This window comes from Ammospiza nelsoni, chromosome 5 (genome assembly GCF_027579445.1).
Source record: "Ammospiza nelsoni isolate bAmmNel1 chromosome 5, bAmmNel1.pri, whole genome shotgun sequence".
In the NCBI taxonomy this organism is placed as follows: Eukaryota; Metazoa; Chordata; class Aves; order Passeriformes; family Passerellidae; genus Ammospiza; species Ammospiza nelsoni.
In genome coordinates, this window is record NC_080637.1 from 11,672,776 (window position 1) to 11,695,067 (window position 22,292).

Below are 22,292 nucleotides of genomic sequence, written 5' to 3' on the forward strand. Positions count from 1 at the left end.
GGCAGTGTCCGGCCGGGCCGAGGCGTGCCAGGCAGTGTTTCCAGCCGGGGCAGTCGATGGGCAGTGTCCGGCCGGGCGGGGCAGGCGGCGGGGCCAGCGCCCCCGCTCTCCCGAGCGCCCCCTCCCGGCCGGGGCCGCGCTAGGGCCGGGCGGGGGTCGCCGCTCTCCCTCCCGCTCGCAGAGCGCCCTGGCCCCCCCGCCCGGGCCGCCCTCCGCCTTCTGCCGGCTGTGCCAGGCAGCCTCTCTCTCGGCCTTCACTACCGGGTCAGGCGAGGCGGGAGCGGCGAAACAGCGCCCGCCTCGCTCCGGCACCGACACCAACAGCCCTCCTCCTCCTCCCCGCGCCGCGGCCGTCCCCTCCCTCCCGCTGCCTCCCTCCCTCCTCCCTCCTCCCTCCTGCCAGTTTCTCTACAACTAGTGCATCCACGCGCAGGCAGGGTCCGGCCGCCGCGGCTGCCATGGATATCAGCTAAAGCCGGGAGCAGCGGGCACTGAGGCGCTCCCCGACCCAGCTGCAGCCCGCGGGGCCGCCGGCCGGCACAGCCGCGGCCGCTCCGCCCGCCCCGAGCCTGCCCGGAGGAGCGCGGCTGCCCCGGGGACCGGGGGCACAGAGGGACGGGGGGAAGAAGCACAAGACTGCAGGGAGGGAGTCGGGCAGAGCATCCCCACGGCAATGTCCAAGGGCTTGAAGAAAAAAAGCCACTGGACGAGCAGAGTCCACGAGATCGTGATCGTGAGGAACCCGGAGGGACAGCTGGGCTTCGAGCTGAAGGGGGGCGCCGAGAATGGGCAGTTCCCCTACCTGGGGGAAGTGAAGCCCGGCAAGGTGGCCTATGAGGGCGGCAGCAAGTTGGTGCCGGAGGAGCTGCTGCTGGAGGTGAACGAGACCCCCGTGGCCGGGCTCACCATCAGGGATGTGCTGGCAGTGATCAAGCACTGCAAGGACCCCATCCGCCTCAAGTGCGTCAAGCAAGGTAAGGCAGGCACGGGCCCCCCTCTCTGCCCCCCCCCCCCGGGGGCCGGGGCAGGTCTGGGGGAGCGGAGGGGGAGCAACTTTGTTGCTGCAGTTTGACTTTCCCCCTCCCCGCCGGAGCCGCCCCCTCCCCGGCGGCGGGGGGAGGATGCGAGCGGCGCTGCGCGGTACCCGCAGCCGGGCGAATTAAATGTGCGTCAGTGACAGCGCTTCGCCATGCCGGGCGGGCGGGCGGGGGGCGGCGGCAGCACCCCCTGCAGCCCCGCTCTCACGGGGACGGATCCCCCCGGCCCGGCCCGGCCCGGCCCGGCCCGAGGCACCAGCCCCGGTCCCGCCGCCCCTCCGGTCGATGCTGCCGCCGGCGCTGCCGGGGGCCGGAGCGGCGGCCGGGGCCGGTGCGGAGCGGGGCTTGCCCTTGGCTTCGCCCCTCTCCGGGCTCCTTGGTGTGAGGACAGGGGCTGCTGCCACCCGCCGGGTCCCTGGCGGCGCCCAGGGTGGCTTCAGCATCTCTTAAGTGTCATTAGCGGAAAAGTCATTCATTTGATCCCTGGTGAAAACGATCGCTAATCCCAGGGAAGCTCAGAGCAAGTGAGAGAACAGGCAGAAAGAAACTTTTGGGAGAGAACGGTGCACTCTTGCCTCGCCTCTGTTTCGCTTATTTATTTTGAAGTACTGTAATAGGTTAATGCGTTTCCAGGAAAGTCAATAGAGAAGAGACGCCACAGATGCTGTTTACATGTTTGTTTCTGCCCTCTTTAAACTATGCTGAGTTGAGTTCTCTGCAGCTGAACGTTCCCGAGGAGGTTTCTGCTACCCCAGCAGCGTTTCTGGAGCACAGGAGCTGCTCTGGGAGCCGAGTCCGTAGGTGCTCCCGGGCTATGGGTGGTGCAGCGGCTGTGGGCGTATCGCTCAAGTACGCATTCCAGCCGGGCAGCGAGCCCAGCCATTGAAAACTTGGGAATTTCTGCGGTGGGAAGTTTTTAGATACCATGCATCAGAGGCGCTTGTGCTCGGCAACTCCAGCCGTCAGCCTGTGCTCAGAGGACACAGAGGAGAATCTCTCTGGCACTGGGTATAATTGGGCAATTTTGCTTCCTCTTTGGAATTGACGGTTTATTGTTTAAAGTATAATTTGCGATACTTCCAAATGCTTGAAGAATATGCTAGTTATTAGTTTATCCAGACATGACAGAACCAGTAGAAAGAATCTGATTTCGACTCAGGCCTTCAGAATGTACTTTATTGTCTATTCAGTTATCTCCATGAGGTCAAGCCTCTATATACAGATATGATCTGGGACCTTTTTATTTGTCCTTATAGGTAAGTTGTGCAATATGCTGTAGATCATATCTTGACAGTCAGGCTGTGCAGGGAGACACAAGAGTTCATGTGATAAGCGAAGATTAAAAACGACTATAATGGATTCTGTCTTGCCAGTGTAGGGTCATCTTTGGGCTCCTGAACTCCAGGAAAGCTGCTCTGTACTGTCCTCTTTTTATTAATAATTTCAGTGTGAGTGGTTTCACTGTGATGGGATTCAAAAAAGAAGCAGCATTTGAAGTGTCAAGAATATAAGGGTAGATTGTCAGCAAACCAATTTCAATTTTTTGTTTCAGAAATCCTATAGATTCTTTACAGTAAGGCAAACTTAAGGTTACTTTTGAGTTGCTATGTGAATCATATGTCCTATCTCTTCACTGTTTTTATAACATTTCTCCTTAAGTCAAAGCAGCCACAGGTGATTCATTAATGTGTGCACCCTTAATAAATTACCTGTCATATATGAATTAGGGACCCTAGTCAGGCTTTTAGTCTGGGAATTACTGCAATCTTCTGTATAAGACATAAGGGATAAATTCTGAATTCTGCCTAATTCTATGTATCTGTACCTGTATCTCTACATACCCGAGGAGTTTCAGTTCAGTGTGTTAACTCACTGCAGTTTTAATGCGAGTTCTCAAAGCACTGGCCACATGTCTGTGTGTTTGGAAATGACAGTTCAGCATAGATTCTTGGACTGAGAAAGACTTCCTGGCTGGAATATCTTTCATGTGCTCCAGCATCCTTTACACTGGAGAGAGAGGCCTTCTGGATCCAACTTCCTATTGGAAAAAAAAAAAAAGAAAAAGTCAATGGTTTGTGCACTTTACTACCTGACTCCTCCTTCCAGTGTCAGCCGGTGCGTCCCTGCGCCCCTCTGTGACAAAGCACAGGCAGCCACGTTACAGCAATATTACTATTCCCTGACAGTGCTTTGCAGCAGTGTGTAGGAGAGAAAAGGCTGAGCAATAAAATCTTTATATGTTTTTGCAACTTTTTTACTCCTTTTTAATTGCAAAGCACCTTTAGTGTGCTGGAGCAAGGTTAATGACTCCATTATCGTTGTTTCCGCATAATTTATCAATGCTATCGCTGTCAATTAGAATAGCATGACCTTGAATGCACCATGTGACTGTAGCTGCTTCTTCAGTGCTGCCTAGGAATGAAGTCAGAGAGAGAAATGTGGAGGTAGGACACGACTATTTATAATGTGATCTTTAAGAGACTGTGAGTATTTCTCTTGTTTGAAAGTTTTGACAATTCAGCAGTGAAAATTTACTTGTAGATGGAATCAGGGAATGGCTGGATTAGCTGTTTTAAAGCATAGAAAAGGTGCTTTCATGATTTTTCCTATGTTATGTTTGATTAAACACTCCCCTCTCTGGAATAATTAAATACTTCATCATTTATCACATTACTAGATGAAATACTACTTTTGAAAAGTCGAATGGAATATTGCTGTTTTGTGTTAGCTAAATATCTCGAGTTATAAAAACCCCAAACATACAATGTAGGAGTTGCTGCATATTATGAGGAGGAGTAAACTTCATGAGAAACTGATTTGCAGTTCCATGATATAATTCAACATGAATTCTTCTAGGTATGACACCAAATAAATAAATAGGCTTTTAATGTAGGATGTTGTGCCTTGTTTTGCATGAGGAGAAAAGACTGTAAGAATCATTATTATTATTTAGTCTTAATTGTAAGAGTTCACAAAGAAATATTCCTTGGAGACTATTTCCTGTTTGGGTTTTTTTGGTTAGTTTCTTTTTTGAAAGCCACTTGTTGTGCTGCTGTTGGCAGAATCACAGAGAATCTCTGGAAACACATGGGATGAGGTCTTGGCTCAGATGAAGTCAAAGGCAAAGCTGTCTTTGACATCTGATAAAGAAGGCAGGGTTTCCTCTGCAAACCCCCATGCTTTTTTTGAGTATAAACCTTTCCAATGAGCGAATTGTTTACAGCAGTTACATTAGTTGGGTGTACTACAAATGCACATTTTGACCTTCAGCTCCTTTGGGTGAGGATAAGAGCCTTTTACTGTTCCTTAAAGAAATACTTCTGAATCTCAATGTGTTTGTTTTCACATGCAGAACAGTTTGGATTAAGTGCTGTCTTCTTCCCACACATGTACAGATGCGTAGTTGTAAAAGTAGCAGCGTGTTAAGGAAAGGCATCTTAATTTGGATAAGTAATCACATGGGGAAGAGTCATACAGGGAGCAATGTTGCCTCCAGTTCCACTGTGTGTTCCCTGCTGTCTCAGATCCACAGCAATTCCCAGCAGTGGCTGGCCAGGTGTGTGCTGTGCACACTCACTCCTGGAAGGGTTGCATGAACAGCCCACTTGGTTGTACTGCATAAACCAGGATTTTTTATTCTTTACCAAGAGTTATAAACTTCCACAGATGCCCTCAGCAGAATCCCAGTGAACAGTCTGAAAACATGGATTTCAGAACTCAGGAGCATTGGAGCAGATTTTGTCCTGGAGCTCCTGCCTGATGCATCTCTTTCTCAAGGAAAGTGGTTTGGATGTATTAAGTAACCAGGTGATCTGACCAACTGAGAAATTGAATTTATTTTTAAAAGTATTTAGTGGTATGACTATTCAAAATATGACTAAAACGGACACTGTCTGTGGATATTTTCTAATGGCTCTTATCTGACTATAAATAGTCAGACTTTAAGTGTCAATCCCTAATTCTTTAGCAAAAAATGCCATGTTATGTGGCATTTAGTACACATAATGTAAGGAGGAACTGAAGTTTAATTTTCTCAATCCAATCATTTACTTAATAGTAAGCATATTCTAGAATGTTTTGCTGACTATAGATGTACTTGGGCATGTTTTCAAGTGTTTTCTCAGTCAGGAAAAGGTTTGGACCCTCATTAGGATGGACACAAGAGCAGCCAAGTTTGGGCAGACTGCATCCTCCACATCCTATTCCTGGTGGCTGTGACTGTGGTTGCTGAGCCAAGACTAAAAGGACACAGGATGGTACTGTCTCAATACCCACTGACTTGTGGCTATGGGGTTTAGTAGCCTTGTAGTGTTTTTTCTTAACGGGTTCATCCATAAACTTTACAATTAAAACCTGGCTTAACTTTGAAAATTTCGTTTAAAAGTCTATGACAGGCCATTTGACAGAGAAATACAGCAATGCTGTCATTTTCTGAAGCTTTGGCTGCATGTGTAAACATGTTAGCTAGTTAAAATATTAGTATTTTACTACAGACTTTTTCACACACAAATTCCTATGTATAGTTATGGATTTTTTAAAATGTTTCTGGTTATTTAAGGTCATAAAAAATTATCTTCCACATTCATTAAAACACTCTGTGCATATAGATACTCTTTTGGTGATATTTCATTCCTGAATATCACATACACTATTCTCCAAGATGGGAATGTTGGATATAGCTATCTTCAAAAGAACAGTATTTTGAAACAGAAAGCTGCATGATCTTCCAGAATAAAAGAAACAAAATCACAAGGGTCTTTCAAAAATCAGACCCAAAGAACTCTGAAAACCTATGTGGTTTACTTTTCTCTATAACTTTTGCATAGATACTATTTGAAAATAAACGTATTTCTTTTTCCTAATTTGTGCTTCTTAGGATTTTATTAACTCCTGAAATTAAATTCAGAGTTCTTTTTTACCATTACTTTATGTTATTCTTATGCTTGTCCATCTTAATTTAAAGACCATTGAAGCTGACTTCTGACTCATGTACCTTGTGATTTATTCTTCAGCTCCTCCAGAGAGCTTGTGATGTTTCATGTCAGGGACTCTGCGTTCACTGGCAGCAGAATTATAATCATCAGTCTTTTTCCTTCCCTGAGAATTACAAATGTGCCATTAAAGGATGGGGCCATGACTTTATTAGTGCATCATTTCCTTGAAGAAATTAAATAATTGAGAGAGCTCTGCTTAGTTCTGTTTAGTCACATAAGGTAAAGTTAATTTTACAGTAAGACTTGTACATCTGTTGATATTGTTGACATCAAAGGAAAGTCCTGGTGTGAGGGGGTAGAATTGTGTCTGACTTCCTTTATGCATCGTATAACCTCACCTGCATTAATTCAGCATTTCATGAAAGATATGGATTCTGAGCTTTTCTTTTAGTGTTCTTGATCTTCTCCTTGCTCTTTATAGATGAGGAGCTCCTTTCATGACATGAAAGATTCTATAAATTATTCATCTGCATATTTTGTATACAAGAAGTGGTGTATACATGGAAAAAGAAATCCTTCAAAAGGGACTTATGGGAAGAGGTGGTCACAACTGTGATTTAGAAAGAATGATGGAAAGTGCTGCAGTAGCTGCAGAAGCAGATGTTTCTTGTTCTTCTCTTCCTCATGGTGCTATAAACAAGTTTTAAAAAGGGATTTTTTTTTTTTTTTACTGGGGACTATTGAGGCAAAGTTCAAAGTACGTAATGATATTTTTTGACTCTGTCCACATTCTCAAACTAATTTTTTTGCTTATGTACCTAGGTGTTTATAAATATAACAATATACATAAAAACTTAAAAATTAGTACAATCTTTGGTTTTTTTGAGACTGGTAGAAATTTTCATTTTTAGGTTGAGATTGTGTAAGAATTTGTATAGAACTGCTATGCAAATATTGCTACAGTAATACTTCAGAATATTTTTCATTTAAGTTTTGGTGCAAATATATCTGACAGTTAAAATGAACTCATACACTCTGGTGGTCAAGCAATGTACAGAATGGCACAAGATTTTGCAGTGGGAAATAAAATAATCATAAACTTTAGAATAAGATTGACTAGATGCCTATCTAAGTAGGTGCAGTCTACAGCACAGAGTTGGAACTATTTATTGATTTCAGTGGCAAAGTGCCTGTCATTGAGTTTTGTTGCTGAATGCCATTGCAATGCTGGCCTTAACTGAATTTTTAAAAACCACAGAGGCTGTGATCCCAACAGTATCTCTTCAGCACACCCAATTTGTTACAAATCTGCTTTTCTTCAACCTCATAGAAATCTGTCCAGTAAGAAGGTGTCATACTTTTCTGGCCATTTGTTTAGCTTTCTAACTGTAGGCTGAAACTACCCAATGAAAAGTGGAATGGTGGGCAGAAGCATGAGGAAAGAAAGATACTTAAGGGCTTTAACAAAAATTATTTAGCATTCCTAAACTGGACAAAAATTGTTAAATGATAATCTCTAAAACAGTACTTATGGTTTGAATGTTCTTTTAATGTTAACCTGAAATCTCTCATTTATTCAAACCTGCTATCCACAATTTGGAGACTTCTCTAGAAGCTGAGCTGAAGGAAAGCTGTTGTTTGTGTGTATCTGCCATGTATTTATCCTTTTTACATTACTCTTGAACTCCTAGTCAGTACCTTCAGATTGCTAGAATCTAGAAGGCTTAATCAAAAGGTAGCTTGCTGTCAACACAGCACTACCAGGTGTCTTCTCATTCATACATACATTATGATTAGTAATATATGAATAATGCTGTTTCGCTCTGCTTATCAGCTTCAGACATTTCTCTTGGGTGTCTTTGATTATTTCCACAGCACATGAATTTGAGATGAAGGAAGGCAAGACAAGGAACAAAATGGAGAAAGTAAAATTATGTGAAAGTTCCAGGAAAAAAATTTAGAGATTATTAAAGTACATTACCGGTTTTAGAATTTACATGTTCTGTCATATTCAAGAGAGAGTACAACCCTGTGCCTGTAGCACAGGAAAAATCAGCACAGGGAACATGTGTTTCCTAGGTCTGTCTTAGTTTCTCAAAACATGTTGAAATCATAGAATCATTTAGTTTGGAAAAGACCTTTAAGATCATTGACTGCAAGCGTTAACCCAGTGCTGCCAAGTCCACCATTAAACTGTAACCTTAAGTGCCACATCTCCAGGGTTGGGTTACTCAGCCACTTTCCTGGGCAGCTTTTTCCAATGCTTGACAATGCTTTCAGCAAAGAAATTTTTCCTAATATCCAATCTAAACCTCCCTTGTGGAACTTGAGGCCATTTCTTCTTGTCCTATTTTTGTTACTTGGGAGAAGAGGCTGACCCCCTCTCCTTTCGGGCAGCTGTAGAGAGTGATAAGGTCTCCCCTGAGCCTCTTTTTCTCCAGGCAAAACACCCCTGCTCACTCAGCCACTCCTCATCAGACTTGTGCTCCAGACCCTTCCCTCTGTTGCCCTTCTCTGGACATGCTCCAGCACCTCAATGTTTGTCTTGTGATGAGTGGCCCAGAACTGAAAACACAAGATTGTTGATATATTGAGCAGGCCTGGCCCAAACAGTGAGCCCTGAGGAACCCCACTGGTGCCTGCCCAGTGGGATGTAGCTTCATTCCCCCTACTCTCTAGGCCCACCATCCAGTCAGTTTTATGTGCAGCAAATGGTGCTCCAGTCCAAGCTATGACCAACTGTTTTCTCCAGAAGAATGCTGGTGTAAAGCTGTCCCTCTAAAATATGCACAATTAACTCATTCCACAGGAAAAAATAGCATTCCTCCTTCTTCAGATGAAAGCATGAGTTATTGTTAACATGTCTGTGTTTCTGTCCCAAGTTCTCATGAAAGTTGGGTGAAGCAATGGTACCACCTGAGGAGTAGAGGAGAAACACATATTTGTGTAGGATTACTTTCCTACATGAGTAATATTCCTACAAAAAAAGAGATTTACCAGGTAGCGTTTCATCATTGACAGAATTGCATGCTGGGTTCCTTGCTGCTGAGGCAGCACCTCAGCCTCCCTGGCTCTATTTCTGCTTCCTTCTTCTCTGGTACCAACACAGCCCTGGTGTCATGGCCATAAACACTACATAGTGGTAGTGCAGGACCATAAACACTAAGTCATTACTGCGCCTTTCTTTTCAGGCTTCTGACCTTGGGAAGCAAGGGCAACAGTCCAGGTATTCAACACCATGTGAAAATGGAATTAAAATACCAAATGTGCATGTGTTTTATGATTTTCAGACAAGACAAACTGGCTGTCTGTTGCCACATCCATAGATGAAATAATGCCTTTCTATATACATTTCAATATGATATTTTCGTTACTTTCTTGAGCCATCCTTGGTTCAGACCAGTGCACTTCATGGAGGCCCCCCATAAATTTGCAAACCATGGAGCCATGTCTGCCACCAACATTATTCTTCTGCCCACTCCAAGCCTTTTGTGCTAGTGAAGAACCTTCCTGCGTTGCTGAAATTAATCTTGTACCTTTCAGGTAGCACATCTTTCAGGTCTGGCATTAACACCAACTAGTTTATTCTGCCAGAAAGATATTTCTACCCTCTGTGCTTGAGTTCAGTTCACAAAGCATGCAGAAAGTTGTTTTGACACGGAATTCTGGCACTCCAGATCATGCCTGTTCCAATGGGAGAAGGGCTGGTGTGACAATCTCCCATTGTGCCTGGTCTGGGGGGTATGTGGCACAGCCATGACAACATATGCCAGTCCCTATAGCCAGTGATGGCAGCCATTTCATTGACTTACCCAGAATTAATAAATTGTCCACAGAGTTCACAGATTACTACGCTGGGGGCCAGGGTTTTCCTTTGGCAGTCTGTTAGGTCAGACTCTGAGGACAGAATTGAGGTCATTCACTCACTCTCTGCAGAGTCACAGTGTGTTTGTTTTTAAAAATGCTGGAGAAATATTGTGTCCTCATTATAGAGGAAAAAAGGGAAAAAACCCCTAGAAATAAACTTCATCATTATGAGTAGTGCTCTTAGATTCACTATACATAGCAGAACAATGGAAAACAGTGGTAGAGTATAATGAGCAACTATACTAGCAGGTACATTGTGTAGCTGTGTTAATGTAACATTAGTATTCCAGAGTGGAAATCCTTCCTGCAAACAGGTACAATTTGTATTTTAGTACTTATCTATTTATTAATGGCTTTGTATCTCACGTTGTCCTTGCATTTCCAAATGAAATGTGCAAAATGATTTTTTAAATTGCACATTTTAAAGTTCTTTTTGTAATAATAAAAAAAAAACTTCCAGCTTTGTTCCCATCATGACAATCATGAATTAATCTGCATATTTCTGATAAAATATTGCCATTTCATAAAACAACAACTAACCTGTCCTATAGAGGTTGAAAGGAAAAAAAATTGGGGCATCAGTCTCATTCCAGGACATCCATTTCGCATGTAAGTTCTTATAACACACACCATTTTTTTCTACCTAAACTTAGACTGAAAAGTGATGAACAGTCGTATTTGTACCCCATATGAGTTACACTGAATAGTTTCTATCATGTTACATTCTCACAGCTGATTCTAGTATGAAATGGAATGGCTGTGTTCATTTCTGTTATTCCCTTACTAAGTCCTTCTTTGTGCTAAATCTGCATTAATAAATGTCACATAAGCCTCTCACATGCTTCCAAAATGGTATGTTGCAATAAACAAGTATTAATCCCATTATATTTTAATTCTCTGGCCTTGGTTTTTTTATAGGAACAGCAATTTTTATTTCCAAGTGTTGCAGGGTCCTGTTGCTAGCTTAGAAAGCTAAAAGATCATGCAGGTGCTCCTATCATGGCATTGAAATCCTTGTGAAGTGGGAGAGGGAGCAGCTGCTGAACTCTTGTATCAGACTGATGGAGGAGCTGAACACTTCTTCATATTAAACTATTGAGTGCTTTGCTTAGGTAAAGTGTGATTACCCCCCGAATTCCCTGTTCAGCCACTGCACTACTCATTTAGAAAACTCTCCTTGAAGCTCAGGCCTGCTGGGATGCCTATTTTGCACTTGATATTAGTTGGTTTGCCCTGACTCCTCTTCATTTTATATATATACATATACATGTATATATATAGTAATCATAGAGTCATTATTTTTACTGGTATTTCTGATTTCTCTTTCCATGTGGGTTTGTTATATCTGCCTATTGTCTCACACATGAAATCTGAACTCGTGGTGAGAGAAGCTGCCTTTTTGTTGTAGCAACTAGCATGGCAGTTTCAAGTTGAGAGTCTCTCGTTTCTATGGCAATGGGAGGAAGTATTCACTTTAAATTCAGAGTCTAACATAATTAATTTCTTGGAATTAGTTGCTGGAAATATTCTGTATCATTTTAACATAGGATCTGTAACTCTGATCATAATTCAGTCTTGGTGATAGAAGCTTTAAAGTGGATAAAAGCTTAGCAATATTTTTTGATTTAAGAGAATATAGTGGTTATTACTTATGTGGAGCTTCTATTATTGGTAGTGCTGGTCTGTTGTCTCGTGGTTTTTCTAATATAGCTACTGCTAGTGAAGCCTATTTAAAATCTCTGTTATACTGTATACAGAGAATATGTTTCCTGAAGAATTTGGTTTTTCATTTTATCTGCTTGATTACAGATGTGGAGGAACATTTCTGCCCTGTAAACTTCTAGAAGAATTACTGGAATTTCAGACAAGCCAGTAAAAAGAGCTTTTTCTACACTCACTCTATTTGGTCATTTTCCAGTAAAAATAGCATAAAAGATTTCAGGAAAAGAATCCATTACAGTACTGGAGGTTTTGTTAAGAAAATAAAGTAAAATCAAGATATTGAGTTTGCTTAATTAAAATTGAAAGTCGGTAATTCAAATATCAATTAAAAGGTCTTCTGGATTTGTATTTATATTGAGTTTTTATGTTAAGCCTGTGATACTTATGTTCTGAAATAATCTTCAGAACAGATGAACCCACAAAACTTATATATGCTACTTTTAAATATGTGTGAAATATTGTATGGGTTTGTGTACAGTTCATCTGACTTGCAGAAGTGTTACAGCTGCTTTGCCTTGATAGGGGCTCATGTCTATGCCTGTGCTTTAAGGGTAGTGAAATTAATGTTTCTGAGTGTAGAAGTCAAAAAGCTGAAGGTTTGGTTTTGGTTTTCTTTGCATGTGTGAGAAAGAACCTCCTGCGTGTGACTAGAGCAGTACCAGTTCTAGAGGAGTAGTAAATACAATTAGTATTATTTTGGGTCAATATTAAGAAGATTTCTGGTAAGTAGTGAGCAGCTTTCTCACCAATTGCTGCAGGAGCAGGTTGCAGGAGCTGCAGAACTCCTCCCTGTGTGTCTGTGCACTGCTGGCCAGCTGGTGAGGATGCTGCTGCTGGGAAAGAGGTTTGCAGCTGGGACATTAAACCAGGAGTCTTCACTCATATCCCTTTAGATGCTAATATTGGCCTTGTTATTTAGACTGAGTAGCTTCCAGATTCTAAAAGTCATTTACAAAAAACTGCACAGTTCCCAGACAGGGAGTTATTCTTGATGTCCTCAGCTGCCTCAGTGAATTTCAGCCTGAGGAGGGAAGCTGGGACTTCTTCCAGTGTAAAACTTCTTCCCTCTTTGCTCTCCTGACCTGGGCTATGAGATAGAGTCCTTAGAAACCCCTGGGAAATTACTGAGTTTCACAATCATAATGTTTTTTGTCCTCTGTGCTTTTTATGGTTTTGTTTGTTTTTTATTTTTTTTAAATGAAATTTATTTCATTATTAAAGCCTGCCTAGCTTTTTAGGAAGAAAGGATCTTTTTAACATGCATGGTTTGCCCATAGATGTGGTACTGTATTTCTCCTATAGAATTGCTTAGTTTTTTCCTTTTATTCTTTAATATTTAATCTCCTACAACATAAATATTGTTATTAGCCTATCAAGCCAACTGAAATAAGATCCCATGGTGACAGGTACTACAAGCTGGCAGGGAAAAACACTTGCTGCCCCAAAGGGTTTATAAAGGCAAATGAGACACAGAGGGTAGGTAGGAATAGAAAGAACTGCACAGTGGTGAAATGACTTGCCAAAAATCTCAGCTCAATCAATAACAGAGTGGAGAACACTGCAATGTAATTTAGAAGTCTATGCAAGCAGTACTGCATCCAAGTAAAGGCACACAAACCACACAAAACCCGCTCTCCTGTTCAATGAGGGTTTCTATTCATGGCTCCAGTAAAACATTTTTGTAGGTATTTATTTTATATTTTACATGACAAATCCCAAGTAAAGCTTTTTTAATAACAAAGAAGCACAAGCATGCAGAGGTATCTGCAGATGAGAGTGTGATAGAGTGTTTTCTCCTAAAATGAAATGCATTTCAGAAATATATTGGAAGTGGCAAAGTGTAGGAAATCAAAATTATATGTATTTATGTATTTTAATGAGATATTTATCTTTGTTTGCACTGCTAATTGGACAACTAGGTACTCAGTCACACTGTATGAGACATTTATTAACCTTCTTTTGGCCTGTTAATGCCACTGTTTGACAAGTAACAAATTATAAGTAATTTGTGTGGGGTTTATTTTGGGATGTTTATTCCTTCACCCACCCCCTTTGTCTTTTTGTTTTAAAACCTTTTGGAAATAGAAGTCCTAAAAATATTACCACAGGCAGAGTTGGGTTTGCTGAGTGAAACATACGAAATGCTAATTAAGAACCCAGTGGGAGCCTCTAATTTGTCACAGTGGTATGGCACTTCAGATTGGCTCCTGGGTGGTGGCTCCTTTCAGAGCCCTGGTGTTGCCACCTTTTGATCCAAACTGGAGGGGGTCATTGGCAGAATCTTCGATTTAGCCCAACCTGCCATCGCAGCAAACTAATGAGGCAAACACCTGGCAATCCCAGGCAGGGCTCTGTTGTTGCTGTGTCAGTTGTGGTTGCACCAAGGTTCCCTTTGTGCCTCTGTCCCTCTGTGAAGAGCTCTTGGTGCCTCTTTTTGCTTTCGCCTCCTCTTTGGCATCGGTTTCTCACTGGAAACTCTTTGCTCCCACTGCCCTTGGAGAGAGGCTGCTGCAAAGGAATGCTGTGCTGGAGTGGAGTGGGTTTCACTGTCTGGAAGGTCTCTCTGTTCTCTTTCCATGCTTGGGGCCAGTGTGGAGTTAAAGCAGTGATCAGTGAGAGGTCAGGGTGGGATTTAGCTTTGCACAGGCAAGGCTGCTTAGGTCCTGCTGAATCCACCCTTTGTTTTCAGGAAAAAGGAGTTGCATAACATTAAGATGACATCTAGCTGAAGTTCTGCAATCCTTCTTTTAATCCCCTTCTATGTACCACAGTACCTGTAGATCCTTTAAATAGACTTGGCACAAGCCAGTGCAGATTCCTGTGCTTTTATTCTGTTGAAGCACTTGTGTGTCCTTTTGACAGCCATCATTCTGGTTTGATCTACAGCACCCATTATTATATAGTTAGCCTGATAGGACTTTGGTCCTGAAGTTGATTATGAGCATGCTGTTGCCTTGTTTGCATTATTAATTCATCAGGCTTTTTACAGGTGCAGTCATTGGTAGGTATGAGAACAGAGGAAACCCTGAAAAGCTGATTCACAGTGCACGGTGAAACTGCTCAACAATTTGCTGCAGAAAATGTGCAATGTTCTGTGTGGCCAGTATCACCAGGGAATAGTGAGATGAGCTAGACTTTGGCTCAGGCATCAGACTTACCAGTCTGTACTCCTGTAAAGCAAAGGCCCAAGCAGTACTAGATGGAATAGCACTGGCATCATTGCCCTCCCTGAAGCAGGTGTCCTGAATTCAGCCCAGGATCAGGCTGTTCAGGCATGCCAGGTGTCCTCATAGCAGAAGGTAAAGACACCTGTGTTTAAAGGGTGCTGGGTCATTCTGCACTGGTGAATATTCATTTTTTTTTCTCACGGCTCTGGATGTGTCTCCCACTGTGCTCAGAGGGTTGGGATAGCTGAAGCTGCACAGAGTGCTGGGCCCATCCACATTCCGAAATAGATGATGGAGTAGAGCATTGCTGTCTGTGTGAGAGGGAACCTGAGCCTGCCCTCTGGGGATGCTGTGTGGGGCACCATAAAGCTGTTGCTGAAGGCACACTTGCAAGCAGGTGACCTGGATGGGCTCCAGTTACACCTGTGGAGCAGGTCTGTACAATTATGTCCTTGGTGTGGGACTACACTTGGCTATAAATTCCTCAAATAATGTTTGTCAACTAATGCCTTCTTTCTCCTCCTTTTTGTTTTTTAAAAGCATGCAATGAAACCAAATGTTAATCCTTCGTTTATTTTTATTTATTTTTAGAGCAAAATCCTTGTTTACTGACCAGTCTTTCTGAGCATAGTTTTATCTGTTTAACTCAAGGCTTCCTGCTGCTTTGCCTGACCACATGTTATGCACTCTGAGAAGTCCTATCCACTCAATCACCAACTAGTTGCATCTTTCCAGCTATTCCTTTTTTTGCTCTTTGGAAGCCTTTCGAGCAAGAAATGACCCCATCACATCATGTTTATCTTCTGAGATCTGATGGATCACAGAACTACTGTGGCATTGCTCTGAATCAAAAGTTTATGCACATGTTTATTCATGTTTTGCCTGAAAACACTATTATGTGTCACTGTTGAGAAGTGATTTGTGATCAAACCCAGGAGTAGCCAGGCCTCTGTGAGTCTGCAGCCTTTTAAATTTTTTTTCCCCCTCTGGCTGGTAGCTAGAGATAACTGCTGTCTCTTGAAAAGATCCTGTAATTAAGGTGGGTGAACCTGCAGAGTATGATTTACACAGGAGTTTTTCAGAAGGGCAGCAGAATAGAGAGGGGAAAAAGCCCCTAGCAAGATGTTTCACCCAAATTGGCAAGTCAAGGATCCCTCATTATATTTTAGATTTTTTAAAGTATATTTTTCTGTTACAAAGAGTATATCCGTTCAACTTGCATTACTTATTTTGTAAATAAAATATTTAATTTTTAATATAGTGTAGAAATGACTTTACAAAGATCAGACTTTTTTTTCTGACCCATTTTTCCCTTTATTACCCTAACCAGCACACTGCAAAGCCTGTGCCGTTGAATTGTATATAAAATATATCTTCAATAGGAAATGGGACCTGTAGCAGAGGGGTTCCATTTTTAGCACCTAAAGGTATCTTACACATATGGGGTTTTGTATAAAATACAAAGAAGTCCCTGGAGAGGAATTTTTTACAAGAGTGTGTAGTGATAGGACAAGGAGTAAAAATTTCAAACTGAGAGAAAGTAGGCTTATATTAGAAATTAGGAAGAAATTGCTTACTGTGAGTGAGGTGCAGTTACCCACAGCTGTGGGTGCTCCATCCCTAGGAGTGTTCGAGGCCAGGCTGGGTGGGCTCAGAGGAACCTGATCTGGTGAAAGGTGTCCCTGCCCATGGCATGGGATTGGAACGAGATCATCTTTGTTATGGTTAACAGTATTACAAGTCATATAACTTCAAATTTTGGCTTTGAGGGACTAGAAACTGCAGTTTTCTCAGAGAACATAAATTGCAGGTGTTCTGTAGCTTTCAGTGTGAGGTGCATGTTTCTTGCTATGTCTGAGCCAAATGGAGCTGCCCATGCTGAGCAGCCCAGCGTGTAGCCCAGCTGGAAGTGGCTGTCATGCCCCAAAATGCTTCTCAAGCCTGCTGGAGCCAGCTCCTGCTTCCCCCAGGAGCAGCCTGCTCCCAGTGCCATCCTAGCACAAACAATAACTGCTGACTGCCCCAGCCCAGGAGTGATCATAACTATTTCCACCTGGGTTTTTTCATTTGTCAGCTTTGAGATCTTCCTTCAGCTTGTTTTCCTTTGAAAAAAGTTTGTCTGTTAACAATCAGCTGGGCGTCATGTCTGCTTGCAAAACACCTGCAACAACACATCATTTCTGCTTCCCTTATGTCAAACAAGATCCAAGAATTACATGCCCATGCTGATTTATACTATACTGCTTGGAATTACATTTGAGATGCATGAATTTCATGTGTCCTGCTGGGCTTTGCTTTATTTTCACGTGCCAATATTAACTACTCAGGGACATTTCGTATCAGTTTTATCAAGTTCACAATACAGCATAGAATATCTCATATTTCTCTTGTAGGAGAATTCCCAATAAACTGTTCTCAGATACTTCATTTCTGTATGTTGGAACTGTGTTTTAAAGGTTTATAATTCAGTTTTGGTTACTAAAGTTGTCTGTAAGCAATGCCTATAATTTGTTTCTGTCTTACAATTGTTTATGAAACAAAAAAAATTCTGATTGTTATTCAGGGATGATTGCAAAGTATTTTTATAATTGTTTACTATACATACAAGGAATAATGTGGTCAACGAAGTAAAATGAGGGAAAGGGAATAAAGGTAGAAGTGGAAGGCACTGCTGAGTAATTCCATTCCATCCCATTGCCTAAGAGGCTAGTGTGTAATGCTGATGCTACTGCCTGGGAATTTCCATCTTTCCAGATGACATATTCTTGCAGAGGGCTGTTCAATTGTTTTTTTTTACGGAAGACAGCCTCTAATTAAAAGTTGCACTGGGAACTGGAGATGTCCTGCCTTTGGAGCCCTGGCTGTGATGTGCAGGAAGGACTGGGAAGAGCCCTGGAGCTGGTGCCCTGAGATTTCTCTCCCCAAGAAGACAGTTCCAGGCCCTTGTGCTTGTTGGAAAGGATGGGAGACCAAGGGAGTTGTGCTTTTGGTTGTGTTTTGTGCGTGGGGCAGAAGCCAGTGCCCCTGGCAGGCTCCTGCATGGTGCCTGGTGAGCCAGAATCCCCATGCAGACGTTAAGTGTGAGAGTCTCAGTGTAACAGATTGTTAGAGCTGTTTGTTGTTGAGTTTGTCTCAGTGTAACAGAGATGTTAGAGCTTCATTGTGCAATTCAGGTCAACAGAGGAAATGAATGTACTTGGTCTAAAAAAATTCTGTGTTCCTCCCAGTTTTTATGAGTGTGTATAACAAGAACCTTTGGAAAAGCTGCATGTTAATGCATAAATGGTTATGTTATAGTAGCATTAAGGATTTGATTTAAACTAACAGATTCAAGGTTTTCCAATAAAACTGCAAATCTGTCTTTTCATCCAAATTTTAAATGTGTTGTGTATGTAAAATATCCTCTTTTTGTGATTGTGTTTTCGTGGACATGCTTTTTTTTCATTTTATCAGTGGAAGAGGTTCAGTTTTTCTGTACTACATTAAAGCAGATCCAGAGCAACTAACTGATCCCTTCTGTTTGAATCCTTGGTGAGTTGGAGCACATTCAGCATCAATCAGATAAACACTCTATCACAGTCTTTGACCCTGTGATTTGATAGGAGTTATGTTTATAATCTCACTATGTTCCAAATATCTTGGCTCTCTTGGCTTTTTTCACATGTCTACCCAGTGTTTTAAATATGTTTTACTATATAGCTCTTACACTAGAACACTCAGTGCATAGAAGCACAGAAAAAGTTTGGAAAAGGCTGCTGAGATTGAGTCCAACTGGTCACCACCTTGTCAAGTAGACCTCAGAGTTAAGTGCCACATGCAGTAGTTTCTTGCATATCTATGAGGATGATGACTATGAAGTATATTGTTGCTATCATAGAATCACAGAAAGGTTTCGGTTGGAACACCCCAAGAAAGATAATCTTGTTCCAAGCCCTCTGGTGTGGGCAGGGACATCTTTCACCAGACCAGGTTGCTGAAATCCCCATTCAGCCTGGCCTTGAACATTAGGGATGGGGCATCCACAACTGTTCTGACCAGTTCCAGTGTCTCCAGTCTCCCATTACCCTCACTGTAAAGAATTTCTTCTTAATATCTAATATAAACCTACTCTCACAGAATCACAGAATTTCTAGTTGGAAGAGACCTTTAAGATCATCGAGTCCAACTAATGTTGGACTCTCTTTTCTTTTGAAACCATTGCCCCTTGTCCTGTCACTGCATGTAATCCCTTTCCTGCTCTCTTGTAGCCCTTCAGGTACTGAAGAATATTCCAAGGTCTTTGGAGCCTTCTCATCTCAAGTCTGAAGAATCCCAACTCTCTCAGCTTGTCTTCACAAGGAGGGGTGCTCCAGAGCTCTGATCATCATTGTGGCCCTTCTCTAGATCACCTTAGCGGGTCCATGTCCTTCTTTTATTGGGGGCCCCAGAACTGGACACAGCACTACAGATGGGATCTCAGCAGAGTGGAGTAAAAGACAGAATTACCTCCCTTAACCCCTTGGTCATGCTCCTTTTGATGCCACTCAGGATTTGTTTGGCATGTTTAATGGCCTTGAGTGTGGCTCCTGAAGTATTGATAAAGATGCTATCTCAAGGAGTAAACCAAAACTAACAAATAGACCAAACTAACAAATAAACAACCTCCCAAAACAACAAAACAAAATCTCCAAACCCTCAGGGGAAAAGAAAAAAAAAAGAGCAAACAGAAGGGAAATTAAAGTAAAAAAATAGAGCATTCAGAAGATGTTGTGTAGATTCCATAATTTAAAGCCAGTTTTAATCTATTTGAAGTGATGTGATGCCTCAAAAAACAAAGCATGAAGCTGTTCTGGACTGGGGATATCTCTGCTGCAGTTCATCAGTCCCATGGCCAGGGGAAGGAAATCAGGGCACCACTGCTGGGGGTGTCAGAGCAAGCTTGGCAGGGACAGCAGCTGCTGGGAGGGGGACAGCGGTGCTGGGGCCACCTGGGCCTTTGGTGGTGATGTCTGGGTGGATGGAGAAGGGATTGGAGGTAGCTACAACCTCTTTTGGCCATCCATGCCAGACCAGTGCATCTCTTCTTGAGGGCTGTTGCAGCTTGATACGTGTGGGAGGATAGAACCTAAGAGAATAGTGCAGAAGGCAGTCTCACCCTGAGGAGTTGCAGCTGTACTGATCACCAAAGATCAGGAACAGGCCTGCTCTTAACAGCCACAGCTGTGTCCAATAAGAAGATGAGTGCTACAAAACAGTGGGGCAGCTGGGTGAGGAGACAGCTGCAGTTTGTTGGTTGTGCTGTGAAGATGGTGGAGTCAGTACTGCAAGGAGTTGACCATGAGAACTCACTGAGAAAGGTGAACTTTTGCAATAAGATGACAAAAAAGGGAATTTTTGCATTAAGATGACAACAGATATAGGCTTGATACAGTGCTTAGATGCAAGAATGTCATTATTTTAAAGTGGCAAATCTACCAGTGGTTTCAGTATTGTGAAGTGCTTGAAATGTGCAGTGATGTAGGTTTCAAGATGCTTAAGTAGATTAGGGAATGGGTAAGCACTCAGAGATCTGGGCTCTGATTCTCTAGAAACCTTAAATAAATTTCCCAAACTCTCTACTTTTGTTCCCCAATGATAATAAAATCACATAGATTATTAAACTAATAATAGGTCTGTTCCTCAGAAAGAGTTCTGAGGGAGCTCAATTAATGATTGTGATGCATTGGTCTGCAATAGCAGTCAGGGTGGCATAGTAATATGATGTACAGACATGTAATTGCTAATTATTCAATATTGACCTGATCCTTGAAAAGTAAACTCTGAAAGCTGAATCAGATATTGTGTAAATATTATCTAAGTTATAATTTTTTTTAAATTCAGAGGTATGTTCTTTATTCATTTTCTCTGCATATCTCAGTTTTGAGACAATTCTCTGATCGAGTCAGAGATCTTTTTATTATGCCTTCCTACTTTTCCTGGATTTTTCTCCTGAGTGTTTGTGAACATTTAGGAAGATATCTGGCCAAAAAATATCTCTGTGTTAGTTTGTTATTCTTCTTGTGCATTGTTATCATTCTGTGATTTGTCTATTTAATTTCTTCATATAAGGAACCTGCATTTTGCATTCTATTTAATTTCTTTTCTAATGTTTTGCACTTCATTTTTATCCAAAATCAAACTTGTGGTCAGTCTCATGTTGGTTGTGGATGCTCCATTGCAAGTGAAGAGAGTTACAAAAACCTCAGTCTCAGAGTCAATACTAAAGGTAACTAGACTGAACCCTTTATCTGTATTTGCTGGATTCTAATTGCCCAAATCCTACAGGGTGGTTGCAATATTTCATTAAACCTTGGGAGGACTAGGTGCGTTAAAAAAATCAGTCAAGGAAAAGATAAGGCCACACTTGGCAACCAAGTATTAAACTTGATTCCTAATTAAGTTAGTATGGAAAAAAAAAAAAGTGTGAGTTATTCCTTTGATTTCTGTTTGATATTAAAGAAATTGAAATTCAACGTTTTTTTCATGAACATACTAATTCTTTTAAGCACTTCTGAACTGTTTGGGATGTTTTAGATAGCTTGTCACGTATCCTGCATGCTGGCCTAGGGCTGTTTATTGTTCTCAGATGTCAAGTAAGAGAGGGTATCATCTTCTTTTATTTTGCCTCAAAATGATCTTAAAAAACTATGGCTGGTTTATTTGAATAGTCTTGAAAAGGCAGTTCTTTCAAAAGGAAATAATTCATCTGCATAAACAAATATAAGATGTAAAAAGATTGAATTAGTTTATTTCTATTTGAGATTTTTTTGTGAAATTTGGGGACAAAATCTGCTCAAATGGTTTTCATAATTTGTCTTTGAGCAGTTCTAGCTTTTATTGAATCTAGATTTATAGATCCTTGACTTTCTGGATAGTAAGCTTTGGCATCAAAGATCTAAATGAATTTGATCTGAAGCTGAGCTGGAAAGCTTTTTCATAGCCTCTCTGAATCATCGTTAATCTCACTAGGAAACATGGACAAGTAATGATTTTTGGGAAATCATATTACAATTTTGGGCAGTACAGACCATAGAAAACTGAAAAAAACCCTAAGTTTTGAGGTAGAATATTCACTGTTGGGATACTAGAGCGTGTAAGCCTGGAGGAAAACATGCCAAGACTGGGATTTCAAAAGGACACAAGGGAGCAGGAAATCACTGAAATAGAATAGCCCTCGTGAAACTTCTCTAAGAGAGTGAGGTTGCAATAAAGTGTTGGTTTCCTCAAATAATTTTATGGTCTCAGGGACCCTGAGAGAGCTGTGTTGAGCATTGATGATCACTGGGGATTGAGGCCAAAGCTTGTCCTGCATTGACATACACGCAACTTGACCTCAGTCAATATCACAGCTGTCTTCTGCTCTCCTGGATTCCAGTGCAGGAACCAAAACTCCCATGGTTATTAGTGAGTCTGGCTTCTGCTGTCCTGCAGTCATGATTTACTTTAGTAATTTGTTTAAAAGAGCCATCTGATCATTTTAGCCATTGGTTGTGTTTGGTGCTGTCTAATTCTACTCAGTAATGTACAGGTCTTCATTTCTGCAGGGG

At 41.8% G+C, this 22,292-nt stretch overlaps 1 protein-coding gene across 4 annotated transcripts in view; it reads left to right on the forward strand.

The window, feature by feature from the left end:
* Positions 1-456: 456 nt before the first annotated feature.
* Positions 457-22,292, forward strand: part of MAGI2 (membrane associated guanylate kinase, WW and PDZ domain containing 2) — a 702,840-nt gene continuing 681,004 nt past the window's right edge. For all 4 annotated transcript variants that reach the window (XM_059471477.1, XM_059471473.1, XM_059471474.1 and 1 more), the window contains exon 1: positions 457-974. In XM_059471477.1, coding sequence (XP_059327460.1) covers positions 674-974 — 301 coding nt within the window. In that variant the 5' untranslated portion in view covers positions 457-673. The remainder of the gene's footprint in view (positions 975-22,292) is intronic.